Below are 14,091 nucleotides of genomic sequence, written 5' to 3'. Positions count from 1 at the left end.
TGCCTGGCCTGCTGCGTTCACCAGCAACTTTGATGTGTGTTGCATCCTTTCTAAGATATGGGGCCCAAAACTGTTGACAATACTCTAAGTGTGGCCTGAATAGTGTCTTACAGAGGCTCAGCATTAACTCCTTGCCTTTATATTCTATTCCTTTTGAAATAAGTGCCAACATTGTATTTGCCAAAATATTTAAATAATTACTGTATATTTAAAAAGAAAACAGAATTACAGATGTAAGGAGACAAACCTTTCAGTAAACCTATATCACATCAAGAAACCACAAGTTTCATTGTGAAAGTAGTTTGTACCACTGGTGTGATGATGCATGCTGATCTCATTCATTCTATTTTAGTTACAAATGATGCAGATGTTTAAACTTCCTTGGAAGACCATCCCTATATTTGTATGATTATTCGTATAGACACCTTTATTTTGTTGCTGAGAAAGAACTGTAGCATCACATTAAGTTTTAATTATATAATGGTATACTATGAGTGTAGCGATCAAAACATTCCAGACAGTTTTTAATTCTGTGATAGCATACTAAGCTAAGTGTGATTGCACCCTGCAATTACATTTGATGGTGTGTTTTTGGGCCAATTGAGTGATCTGGTGCCTTGCTGACTCCAAGGGAGTTTGGTGAAGTTTGGAGCAGAGCATGCGGCCCGGAAGCCAAGAAAGCAGGAGACAGGGCACGAGATCATGATTGAGTCCAATTCTCACTGATCTCAGCATCAAGAAGGATTGAATCAACAAGGACGAGAGTGGAAGGCGAGAGGATGCTCTGCGCTGTCTGCCTGCATGTGACCGCTCTCGCTCTCTCCCTCTTGTTCACTGCTGCCAGTATCTTGGATCTTGGGCAAGGTTTGATCAGCACGGTTTGTGCATTGGGCTCTGCATATCATGTTACATGTGTTTCTGGTTTCTGACCAGTCATTTTTTATTGCTATTTTGTGTGATTTTGATCAGGACTGACTGGTCGTGTGGCCGGCAGTCAGCGAATGACACAGCACTAAACTGAACTGAACTGAACATTCCTAGACTGTTTCAAGAACTCTGTGGTTTAATATTTTATATTTTGTGTTTTTCACTTTCTTTTGTCATTTGCATAGTTTGTTTTTAGTTTGTTATGTGTTTGATGTTCTCTTTGAAAGGGTTCCACGGTGCTTCTTTGTTCTGTGGCTGTAGGCATACTTTGATAATAAATGTACTTTGAATCCTTGAATCTTCGAGTCAAAGCAAGATCTTTTTGGAGAAAATACATGGCTTACCTCATGAGAGACTGCTCAGCAAAAGTTATCTTGTAAAGTGATAAACTAATTCCAGCAGTTGTGCTTTGGAATAAGATTGGTTCAGAACAAGTGAAGGGTGAAGAAGTAGTTACTGCCTATTATTCTGTGAGCATTTAGGGCAGCAATGCAGATCCTCCATCTCTCTCCCCTTCCTTGGCCATCTTCTCTATTGTGCCCAGATATAGTTCAAGGTCCTCATTTCTGCCTCTACAGCACAACGTCAAGTTGTCTTTGGTCTCCCGCATTTCCTCTACCCTTCAGGGATCCAATATATTGCTGTCTTGATGATGGAGTTGGCCTCTCTTCTCATTACATGCCAATTCTTCTCCAATGTTTCTTCATGATGATTATGGCTATGCCCTCTTGGCAACACCGAAGGAGTAGGGCATGGCTGGAGATCTTCCTTAGGCAGAAAATACAGAGGTGTGGAATGACAACAGCTTGGCAATGTTGTTCTTGCTCTCTGTCATGTGTCAGCATTCTGACCCATACAAGAGTGTGGCCAGAACACAGCTCTGCTCCAGCTTCACCCTGGTGTGGACGCTGGACTTGGCTGATCCTCATATGAAGACATTTCTCACTTTGCAGAGTCTGCACTGGATGCTGTCCTTGGTCCCATCATCCGGCTGAATGACGCTGCCCTGGTAGGTGTCACCTAAAGCATGAACTCTACTTCTCTTTCCATAGATGATGTCTAACCTTCTGAGTGTGACAATAATAAATCAATTCTAATTCATGGAGAAATGTGCACCATATTAGACCTCCATTTACCTGACTGATCCATTTCTTTAATTCGGACTTGAGGATCCCAGCAGTTTTCTTGTACCACTCTGAAGACATTACCATCTTTCATCATTTTTGCTTCACCCTTTTTGTAAACAGAACAATTTAATTTAAGAATTTGTTCAGTAATATCATTGCAAGCTGTTGGATTTAGGCAATCAGAAATAGGGAAAATAGGGTACCAGAAATCCAGGAGCACCTGTAAGATGGGGTATTCTAACAGGATGACAATGACAACTGTCTTTATTCAGATCCAAAGCAGGTGAAATATTTAAGGAAAACCAAAAGGGGAGCTCCTTCACTTGGAGGGTGGTAGGTGTGTGGAACGAGCTGCCAGTGGAAGTTGGGAATGTGGGTTCAATTGTAACTTTTAAGAGAACCTTTAAGAGAATCAAATTGGTCAACGCAGTCTTGAGGAGGACTTCATAGAATGCATCCGTGATGGCTTTCTTAAACAGCATGTTACTGAACTTACAAGGGAATGTGCTATCTTAGATCTGGTCCTGTGCAATGAGACAGGTAAAATTAGTGATCTTATAGTTAGGGATCCTCTTGGAAAGAGTGATCACAGTATGATTGAATTTCTCAATCAAATGGAGGGTGCAATAGCTCGATCTAAAACCAGTGTAATATGCTTCAACAATGGACACTACAATGGGATGAGGGAGGATTTGGCTATGTAGACTGGGAACACTGGCTATATGGTGGGACAGTTGATGAGCAGTGGAAGACTTTCAAAGAGATGTTTCATGGTGCTCAACGAAAGTATATTCCAATTGAAAGCAAGAACAGTAAGGGTGGGGAGAGCCAGCCTTGTGGATAACTAAGGAAATAAAAGGAGGCATCAAACTAGAAGCTCACACATACAAAATTGCCAACAGTATTGGGAAACTGGAAGATTGGAAAAACTTTAAAAACCAACAAAGAACCACAAAGTGAGCAATAAAGAAAGGGAAGCTAGATTATGAAAAAAAATGAGCACAAAATATATAAACGGATAATAAAAGTATTTAATTATTATATAAAGTGGCAAAGGGTGGCTAAAGTGAACGTAGGTCCCTTGGAGAACAAGAAGGGGGAATTAGACCATAAAACCATAAGGCATAGGAGCAGAATTAGACCCACTGGCTCATCGAGTCTGCTCTGTCATTCAATCATGATTGATCTTTTTTTTAAAATCTCTTGCTCAACCCCAGTTCCCAGCCTTCTCCCTGTAACCTTTAATGCCATGTCCAACCAAGAACCTGTCAATCTCTGCCTAAAATATACCCAATGACCTGGCCTCCACAGCTGCATGTGGCAACAAATTCCACAAATTCATCACCCTTTGGCTAAAGAAATTTCTCCGCATCTCTGTTTTGAAAGGGTGACCCTCAATCCTGCTCCCTTGTCCTAGACTCTCCCACCATGGGAAACATCCTTTCCACATCTACTGTTTAGGCCTTTCAACATTCAACAGGTTTCCATGAGATCCTCCCTCATCCTTCTGAATTCCAGCGAGTACAGACCCAGAGCCATCAAACATTCCTCGTATGATAACCCTTTCATTCCTGGAATCATCCTTGTGAACCTCCTCTGGACCCTTTCCAATGCCAGCACATCTTTTCTAAGAAGAGGGGCCCAAAACTGTTCACAAAACTCAAGGTGAGGTTTTACCAGGTGCCCTATAAAGTCTCAGCATCACATCCCTGCTCTTGTATTCTAGACCTCTTCAAATGGATGCTAACATTGCATTTGCCTTCCTCACCACTGACTCAACCTGCAAGTTAACGTTCAGGGTGTTCTGCACAAGAACTCTCAAGTCCCTTTGCATCTCAGATTCCTGGATTTTCTCTCCGTTTAGAAAATAGTTTGCACATTTATTTCTACTACCAAAGTGCATGACCATGCATTTTCCAACATTGTATTTCATTTGCCACTTTCCTGCCCATTCTCCTAATCTGTCTAAGTCCTCCTACATCCTACCTGTTTCTTCAACACTACCTGCCCCTCCAGCAATCTTTGTATCACCTGCAAACTTGGCAACAAAGCCACCTACTCCATCTAAGTCATTTATATACAGCATAAAAAGAAGTGGTCCCAACACCGACCCCTGCAGAACACCACTAGTCACTGGCAGCCAACCAGAAAAGGATCCTTTCATTCCCACTAGCTGCCTCCTACCAATCAGCCAATGCTCTAATCAGGTTAGTAACTTTCCTGTAATACCATGGGCTCTTAACTTGGTAAGCAGCCTCATCTGTGGCATCTTGTCAAAGGTCTTCTGAAAGTTCAAATATCCAACATCCACTGCATCTCCTTCATCTATCCTACGTGTAATCTCCTCAAAGAATTCCAATAGGTTCATCAGGCAGGATTTTCCCTGAAGGAGACCATGCTGACTTGTCCTGTGTCACCAAGTACTCCATCACCTCATCCTTAACAATTGACTCTAATATCTTCCCAACCACTGAGGTCAGGCTAACTGATCCATAATTTCCTTTCTGCTGCCTTCCTCCTTTCTTAAAAAGTGGAGTGATATTTGCAATTTTCCAGTCTGGCACCATGCTAGCATCCAATGATTTTTGGAAGTTCATTTCTAATGCCACCACAACCTCTAACGCTACATCTTTCAGAACCCCAGGTCCGGGTGACTTATGTACCTTTAGGTCTTTCAGTTCCTCTGGTCCGGGTGACTTATGTACCTTTAGGTCTTTCAGTTTTTTGAGCACCTTCTCCCTTGTAACAGTAACTGCACTCACTTCTCTTCCTTCACACACTACAACATCGGGCATACTGCTAGGAATTGATATTGGGAAATGAGGAAATGGCAGAGGCTTTGGATGACTATTTTGTGTTGATCTTCATGGTACAGGACATGTCTAAGATGCCAAAGAGAGATGTTATGGATGTGATGGGAGGTGAGGACCTCGATACAACAGCTATCACTAAAGTGGTAGTGCTGAGCAAACTTGTGGGCCTGAAGACAGATAAGACCTCAGGTCCTGATGGAATGCATCCCAGGGTACTGAAGGAAATGGCAGGAAATGGTAGAGGCTTTGGTGATAGTTTACCAAAATTCTCTGGACTCTGGGCAGGTCCTGGCAGATTGGATGATGGCAAATGTAACTTTACTGTTCAAGAAAGGATGTAGGCAAAAGGCAGGTAACTTAGGCCCGTTAGTTTAACATCTGTAGTTGGGAGAATGCTTGAAGCTATCACTAAAGAAGAAATAGTGAGGCATCTGGAAAGAAATGGATTCATCAGGCAGACGCAGCAAGGATTCAGCAAAGGCAGGTTCTGTCTGACAAACTTACTGGAGTTCTTTGAGGATATAACGAGTACAGTGGATAGAGGGATATAGATCGATTTTACTTACTTGGATTTCCGGAAGGCTTTCGATAAGCTGCCACATAAAAGACATGCATGAGATAAGGATGCATAGAGTTGGGGGTGATGTATTAGCATGGATAGAGGATTGGTTAACTAATAGAAAGCAGAGAGTTGGGATACATGGGTGATACTCTGATTGGCAATCAGTGGTGAGTGGTGTGCCACAGGAGTCGGTGCTGGGCCCCCAAATGTTTATGATATACATTAACGATCTGGAAGAGGGGACAGAGTGTAGTGTATCTCAGTTTGCTGATGATATTAAAATGAGTGGAAAAGCAAATTATGCAGAAGATACGGAGAGTCTGCAGAGAAATTTAGATAGGTTAAGTGAGTGAGCAAGGGTCTGGCAGATGGAGTACAATGCTGGTAAATATGACGTCATTCACTTTGGAAGGGAAAATGAAAGAGCAGATTATTATTTACATGGTAAAAAATTACAGCATGCTGCTGTGCAGAGGTACTTGAGAGTGCTTATGCATGAATCACAAAAGGTTGGTTTGCAGGTGCAGCAGGCTATCAAGAAGGCAAATAGAATGTGGATGTTTTTGCTAGAGGGATTGAATTCAAGAGCAGGGAGGTCATGCTGCAACTATACAGGGTACTGGTGAGGCTGCACCTGGAGTACTGTGTGCAGTTCTGGTCTCCTTACTTGAGGAAGGATATACTGGCTTTGGAGGTCGTGCAGAGGAGGTTCACCAGGTTGATTCCAGAGCTGAGGGGGTTAGACTATGAGGAGAGATCGAGTCACCTGGGACTGTACTCACTGGAATTCAGAAGAATGAGAGGAGGTCTTATAGAAACATATAAAATTATGAAAGAGGTAGATAAGATAAAGGCAGGAAAGTTGTTTCCACTGGTAGGTGGGATGAGAACTAGGGGACATAGCCTTAAGATTCAGAGGAGTAGATTTAAGACGAAGATGAGGAGGAACTGCTTTTCCCAGTGGGTGGTAAACCTATGTAATTCTCTGCACAATGAAGCAGTGGAGCCTACCTCAGTGAATGAGGACTCCCAAGTCTCTTTGCACCTTGGATTGGGAATGTGGTACTGACCTTTGGCTTCAGCGTTAGAGTTTGCAGTGGCACATGGAGGCCAAGGCCTTCGATGTGTTGTGACTGAGGAGTTGTTGAATGGATTGGGAGAAGGTAGGTGGAGGGTTGGGAATATGAAGAGAAAACAAAGCAAGGATATGGACTGGGCAAGCAGGAAGCACTGGAGGACAAGTAGGAAGGTAGGCCTTAGATAGGGACATTGGCACCTTTAGAGGGTGGTTGGGAGATTGGACAGTACAGAATCCTAAGAACGAGTGGTAGGGATGGGTCGATCTCATACGATGAATACTAAAGGTTGAAGGTAAGCATGGGAAGTTGTGATCCAATATGAGGATCAGAATCAGGTTTATTATCACCGGCATGTGTCGTGAAATTTGTTAACTTAGCAGCAGTAGTTCAATACAATACATAATATAGAATAATAATAATAATAATAACAAATAAGTAAATCAATTACAGTATATGTATATTGAATAGACCAAAAATCATGCAAAAAACAGAAATAATATATATTAAAAAAGTGAGGTAGCATTCAAGGGTTCAATGTCCACTTAGGAATCGGATGGCAGAGGGGAAGAAGCTATTCCTGAATCACTGAGTGTGTGACTTCAGGCTTCTGTACCTCCTACCTGATGGTAACAGTGAGAAAAGGGCATACCCTGGGTGCTGAGGGTCCTTAATGATAGACTCTGCCTTTCTGAGACACCACTCCCTAAAGATGCCCTGGGTACTTTGTAGGCTAGTACCCAAGATGGAGCTGACTAGATTTACAACCCTGTGCAGCTACTTTCAGTCCTGTGCAGTAGCCCCAGACGGTGATGCAGCCTGTCGGAATGCTCGCCACGGTACAGCTATAGAAGTTTTTGAGTGTATTTGTGGACATGCCAAATCTCTTCAAACTCCTAATGAAGTATAGCTGCTGTCTTGCCTTCTTTATAACTACATCGATATGTTGGGACCAGGTTAGATCCTCAGAGATCTTGACACCCAGGAACTTGAAGCTGCTCACTCTCTCCACTTCTGATCCCTCTATGAGGATTGGTATGTGTTCTTTTGTCTTACCCTTTCTGAAGTCCACAATCAGCTCTTTCGTCTTACTGACATTGAGTGCCAGGTTGTTGCTGTGGCACCACTCCACTAGTTGGCATATCTCGCTCTTGTACGTCCTCTTGTCACCATCTGAGATTCTACCAAGAACGGTTGTACCATCAGCAAATTTATAGATGATGTTTGAGCTATGCCTAGCCACATAGTCATGGGTATAGAGTGAGTAGAGCAGTGGGCTAAGCACACACCCCTGGGTGCACCAGTGTTGATCGTCAGCAAGGAGAATATGTTATCACCAATCCACACAGATTGTGGTCTTCCAGTTAGGAAGCTGAGGATCCAACTGTAGAGGGAGGTACAGAGGCCCAGGTTCTGCAACTTCTCAATCAGGATTGTGGGAATGATGGTATTAAATCCTGAGCTATAGTCGATGAACAGCATCCTGACATGGGTGTTTGTGTTGTCAAGGTGGTCTAAAGCCGTGTGAAGAACCATTGGGATTGCATCTGCTGTTGACCTATTGTGGTGATCGGCAAATTGCAATGGGTCCAGGTGCTTGCTGACGCAGGTGTTCAGTCTAGTCATGACCAATCTCTCAAAGCATTTCATCACTGTTGATGTGAGTGCTACCAGGCGATAGTCATTAAGGCAGCTCACAATATTCTTCTTAGGCACTGAGATAATTGTTGCCTTTTTGAAGCAAGTGAGCAAGCCCATAGCAGTGAGAGGTTGAAAATGTCCTTGAATTCTCTGGCCAGTTGGTTGGCACAGGTTTCAGGGCCTTACCGGGTACTCCATCTGGACCTTCTGTCTTGTGGGGTTTGTCTCTTTAAAGACTGCCCAGCCGAGGCTGGGACAGCCTATTTGTTCCTATTTCCAGAACAATGTGGCTCTAGTTTGTCTAAAGTGTTTCACAAGAAGTGTCACAGTGGACTAGTTGACATGCTGAAATGGGTGGAAATCGGATCAGCTTCTCCCGAGTGACTCAGGCTTAGAACACTTCATCACATTTCCAGACTGAAGCAAAATGAGCTGAAAACAATTGTTACTGCTTTTCACTGCAGGAGAAATTGAGTCATATTGTGCTTTTTATTTTCAGGGAATATAATTAAATTTCTCGGGTTATTATTCACAGGTACCTACTCAAAACTGTACAGTTAGATGTGGTATTTCTGGGGTAGAGATGGTGCATTATGAATGGTAATTGCAGAGAGATATGTAGAGCAGATTTTAGAGCAAGTTAATTGCCATTGGTCGGTAGCATCAAGCAGAGAAGGAAGGTAAGTGACGAGAAGTATTGCAGCATGAAATGAGGAAATACAATTCAGCTATGATTTTGTATTATTCTGTTCAAAATCCTTAATTGATGTGCAATAGATTATCTATCACTCTTTCAAATTCGAATAAGCATACCTTGCAGTGATGGTGAAGTTGTACCCAACCGTCATATCCATATCTCTGGTGAAAGAGAAAGCCTGGTTGATTTTACATACAGATAGAAATAACTTTTAGTTATAGACAGTAGCTTTCAAACTGGATAAAGTTCCAAACTGCTCTGAATTCACATGACAGCTATTGCTAATTTCTCGACAATTGTTGTAATTATTACCCCTTAACAGGAATTCTGTTTCAACATTTGAAGAGATTGTGATCGCCCCAGAAGTTTTGGTCACCTGCACCTGCGAGTGTGAGAGTTGGGAAACTGCAAAATTTCATAGTGACTCACTGGATAATGCGAGGTGAACACAAATTTGATTGGGTACACTTGAATATTAGTTCGTTCATTATGTGCCATGTCATATGAAGTGGGTGATCATAGTCTTTCCATGACTGTGATTGTTCTTGGCAAATTTTTCTACAGAAGTGGTTTGCCATTGCTTTCCCCTGGGCAGTGGCTTTACAAGATGGGTGACCACAGACATTATCAATGCCCATCAGAGGTTGTCTGCCTGGTGTCAGTGGTCGACTCACCAGTCCTTGTGTTATGCATCAGCTGCTCATATGATCATCCACCACCTACTCCCATGGCTTCACGAGACCCTGATTCAGGGAGTGGGGCATGGTGCTAAACTGGTGCTACAGCTTGCGCAAGGCCAGCTGAGGAAAGGGACACCTGACATGTCCTTGAGTAGACAGCTATCCCCACCCCGCCACCCAACTAGAAAATTTAACTTTGCATTTTCCTCTGCGATCAGGTATGAAAGCATGGTAATTGGGAGAGGAGGAGGCAAAATGAAATATTATTGACCTGAAATTGTAGTCTTGTTTTAATACAACCTTTTAGACAATAGACAATGGGTGCAGGAGTAGGCCATTCAGCCCTTCGACCCAGCACCGCCATTCACTGTGATCATAGCTGATCATCCACAATCAGTATCCAGTTCCTGCCTTATCCTCATAACCTTTGATTCCGTTATCTTTAAGAGCTCTATCCATCTCTTTCTTGAAAGCATCCAGAGACTTGGCCTCCATAGCCTTCTGGGGCAGAGCATTCCATACATCCACCACTCTCTGGGTGAAAAAGTTTTTCCTCAACTCCGTTCTAAATGGCCTACCCCTTATTCTTAAACTGTGGCCTCTGGTTCTGGACTCACCCATCAGCGGGAACATGCTTCCTGCCTCCAGCGTGTCCAATCCCTTAATAATTTTATATGTTTCAATAAGATCCCCTCTCAGACTTCTAAATTCCAGAGTATACAAGCCCAGTCGCTCCAATCTTTCAACGTATGACAGTCCCGCCATCCCGGGAATTAACCTTGTGAACCTGCGCTGCACTCCCTCAATAGCAAGAATGTCCTTCCTCAAATTTGGAGACCAAAACTGCACACAGTAATGAAAGAAATATATTTTATATATATATATATTTCTTTCTCAATTGAAAAAAATGGTGTCAGTTTGGACAAAGTGGATCAAGTTTTAGACTACTCATTAAACATATAGCAATCCTATCCGCTTGAAATTATGCTGGATGGGACTCCTGCAAAAGACAACTGATGGCTCATTAACAAACTAAACTGATGGCCTGAATGCAGCAAGGAGTCACATTTATTGAGACTCATTAGCCCTCCCCAACCTCAGTCTCACTGAGTTTTCACTGCTATCATCAGCTCCTCCACGTTCACTTTGCGAATAAAACCAGACCTGTTCCTTTACACAAATACTGCTTACTGAGTATTTCAGTGTTTTGTTTGTGGGAGAACTCTTCTGATATTTCTCCATCAGTGTTCATTTTTCTTAATTTTTAACACATTTTAAACTCAGCATCTGTTAAGATGCTTTCAGTTCACCACCCTGTGCCAACCAATAGAACACAGTCCAGAGAAAACGTAAGATATTAATGCAGTGGAACAAAATGGATGAAGCTGCAGTTAAATTATAGATAAATTAAATGTTTTGAAGACTGAAATACAGTAAAAAAGATTTTTTTTCCTATAACTGGATCTATAGAGGCCAGCCGGTTCTCTGTTTTATCAAATCTGTGAGTTGGAGTCAGTGATGGAAAGCAAATGAGATCCCTTTTAAAACTTGCTTGGGCTTCCTTACTCTGCGTGCGTGCTTTGGCTGAACAACCATTATCATAGCCTATTTTATAAAAGTCTATAGAGAACTTAAGTATGATATTGAAAGATGATATTTCTGCTGTAGAAGGTGAAAACATGAAAGATATTCTACATCAAAACTCTTATCCCAGTGGTAGTAAATGTCCTTCAATTAAATGAATGAATTTTTGTTTGGATCTTCTGGAAAGTTATGTGAAAAATGTATTGCCTTTAGCAGTTGAATTAACATTTTTTAAATTATGATTATATAAATCATTGTGTTGAAGCTAGTGTCAATGGTAATGTGAATAAAAGCAATGCTAGTTAGTAAATATTATGTTCTCCCTGTGACTGTACGGGTTTCCTCTGGATAGTTCTGTCTCCTCACATTCCAAAACGTACAGGTTAGGTTTAGTAAGTAGAGGGCCTGCTATGCTGGTGCCAGAAGCATGGAGACACTTGCAGGCTGCCCCAGACTGTGCTCAGCTCAGTGTTGATGCAAACAACACAGTTATTATATACTTTGATGTACATACATCAATTAAAGCTAATCTGACTGTTACCAATCTGTATCCAATTCCTTAAAATAGCTTTTGATATTCCAGTTCCTATTTTATGAAATTCCTCATCTCCATGGTATTTGGAGTTTAATGACATGTTAGTTGTGACTGAGGGAAACTTGAACATTCATAGGTTCTGAATAAAACCTTTTTTTTGTCACACTGATGTGACTCTACCTTTATTTCGATGTGTTAGCTTTCAATTTGTTGATCTATTAGTTTGTTCCACCTGCTGTGTTTCAAAGTAATTGTTGCCCTGACAACTCTGGTCTGCACTCTATTAGATATTCCCACTGTTCTCTAGACCTCCCCCTCTCTTCACTTAAACCAGCTTCTCATTTCATTTTTCTGGTAATGATAAAAGGCCTTTTACTTCAAAGTGGTTATTCTGTTTCTCTCCCCACTGATACTTTCTGATTTGCTGAATGCCTCCAGAATTCATATTCAGAATCAGGTTTATACTTTCTTGTATCTGAAATCCTTTGCTATCACCACAACATTTCAATCTACCTCTTCTTTTGATTCCCACTCTCTCATGGATCTGACATTCTATGACATGAGTAATGCTCTCTGTATCCTTTCTGGGATAACTCAGAAATATCACTGCATCATAGATTGTTTTCAGGTTTCAGTGAAATCAAAGGTCAAGTAAACTTTCACTAAGTGTAAATTAATCATTAAAGCGCAAAAGTTCACTGTGGAAGTGGAGACAACCTGTGTGGAAAGCAGACGGAAACAAAGTGCTGTAACAATGATAGCATCTGATAACTGGTTACTTGTCTCATAACGTGCCATTTTCAATGTTCGTTAATTCTTCAAACAAATCTTATTTTGTCTCATTTTTAACTTTTATTAAAACTGGCATGAAACAGACCCTTCCAGCCCTTTGTGCCATGCTACCCAGTAATCCCCCGATTTAACCCCAGCCTAATCATGGGACAATTTACAATGACCAATGAACCTACTAACTCCGACATCTTTGGATTGTAGAAGTAGCCGGAGAAAAGCCCATGAGGTCAGAGGGAGACTGTAATACCCCCCACAGACAGTGGTGGTAATCGAACCTCGGTCACTGGTACAGTACTGTAAAGATTTGTGCTAACCATTGCATACTGTGCTGCACCTTTCATTGGCTTTGAACAAATTCTGACTACTTTGGATATGTTTTACACCGAGACTGTATCTTTCCATTTTTGACCATCTTTTGTAAACAGTTATGTTCAAAACTGCTTCGTGTTCACTTTAGATGCCTCCAAGTTTCATAAAGACATTTGTTATTACTTTAAATTTTTTTTTACATATTTATACTTTTTATTGCTTCAAAATTTAATTGTCTCTTTGCTCAATGTGATTTTTTCAGTTTAATATTTCTCAAAAACAGAAAAATATACAGTTAGAATGTTACCTGCTTCAGATTAGGCCACTCTTTGGGCAAGATGTGACTGTGTAAATCAATCTTCATCCCTGCACAGCAAGCAATTCAGCCATAAATTCAGCCGCTGTGTGATTTGATCTCCTGATGCAAACTATAGCCCACTCTTAGATCTTCTCTTCCTCTGAGGGGTATAGATGTACAGTAACCAATCATAGCTCAAATTGGCAACAAATCAATAAGGTACAAAGTACAGTATAGAGGAGAACATGGTGAATCCATTTGTAATCAAACTGCAAACATAAGGCATATTTTAATGATGATAAGAACTTATTGACAAAATAAATTGTAAACTGGTTGTTTTCAACCTAACACATGAATGTGCTGTTTTCAATCATGTAAACACTGAAATGTTCCAGAAAAATTTGATATGATTATGCTATAATTAAGCTTCAGAATAAAGAGAGAGATGAATTGGAACACTTTCTAAAATGTGGAGTGTAATATACAGTAAGTATTGGGTATTTTATGCAGCAGAATTGTAAATCAGAGCTCTGAATTATAATGTAATAGAACTGAAAGAGAAATAGTGTGTACTTAGTGGACTGTGAACTAAATATAGTAGACTAGGCCATTGGTTAATCAAGGCAGTCACTTGTTTGGCACAAGAAATTAGTCTTTGGTGCGACAGTTGGATATTGACTCTAATCGTAGCTACATCCAATGCTCTCAGCTGTTGTATATGTCATGTGAATCTGTGACGATGAGAATTTTTAAAGAATAAGATGGACAGGAAGAATCAAAAAATGAAATGTATTTGGTTACAACCCAACAGGTTAGCAATTTGTAAGAGACAGCATTGTGTCTGCCACATTGCTTCAAATGTGGTTGCTTGCCCAAGCAATTTGCACAACAGGTTGGGTAGTCAAAAATAGAACAATGCAAATGTTCAAAGGCTCCACAAAATTAATAATTATAGGAGAAATGTATTTCACCAAGCAGGAGTTTCACCAAGATTAAAGAAAGAAATTCAATCCAGCAGAGAAACATTGATTGAAGGGTTCATCAAACTGG

The 14,091-nt window shown here is 41.1% G+C and overlaps 1 protein-coding gene across 1 annotated transcript in view; it reads right to left on the bottom strand.

Moving 5' to 3' along the window:
* acmsd (aminocarboxymuconate semialdehyde decarboxylase) overlaps positions 1–13,107 on the bottom strand; it is an 83,342-nt gene extending 70,235 nt beyond the window's left edge. The window contains exons 1-3 of the mRNA XM_072262167.1: positions 13,051–13,107; positions 8,960–9,004; positions 2,064–2,160 (exon numbers count right to left, since the gene is read on the bottom strand). Coding sequence (XP_072118268.1) covers positions 2,064–2,160; positions 8,960–9,004; positions 13,051–13,107 — 199 coding nt within the window. The remainder of the gene's footprint in view (positions 1–2,063; positions 2,161–8,959; positions 9,005–13,050) is intronic.
* Positions 13,108–14,091: the final 984 nt, after the last annotated feature.

This window comes from Mobula birostris, chromosome 6 (genome assembly GCF_030028105.1).
Source record: "Mobula birostris isolate sMobBir1 chromosome 6, sMobBir1.hap1, whole genome shotgun sequence".
In the NCBI taxonomy this organism is placed as follows: Eukaryota; Metazoa; Chordata; class Chondrichthyes; order Myliobatiformes; family Myliobatidae; genus Mobula; species Mobula birostris.
Note: the sequence above shows the minus strand (reverse complement) of the source record. Positions and strands in the feature narration are given on the sequence as shown.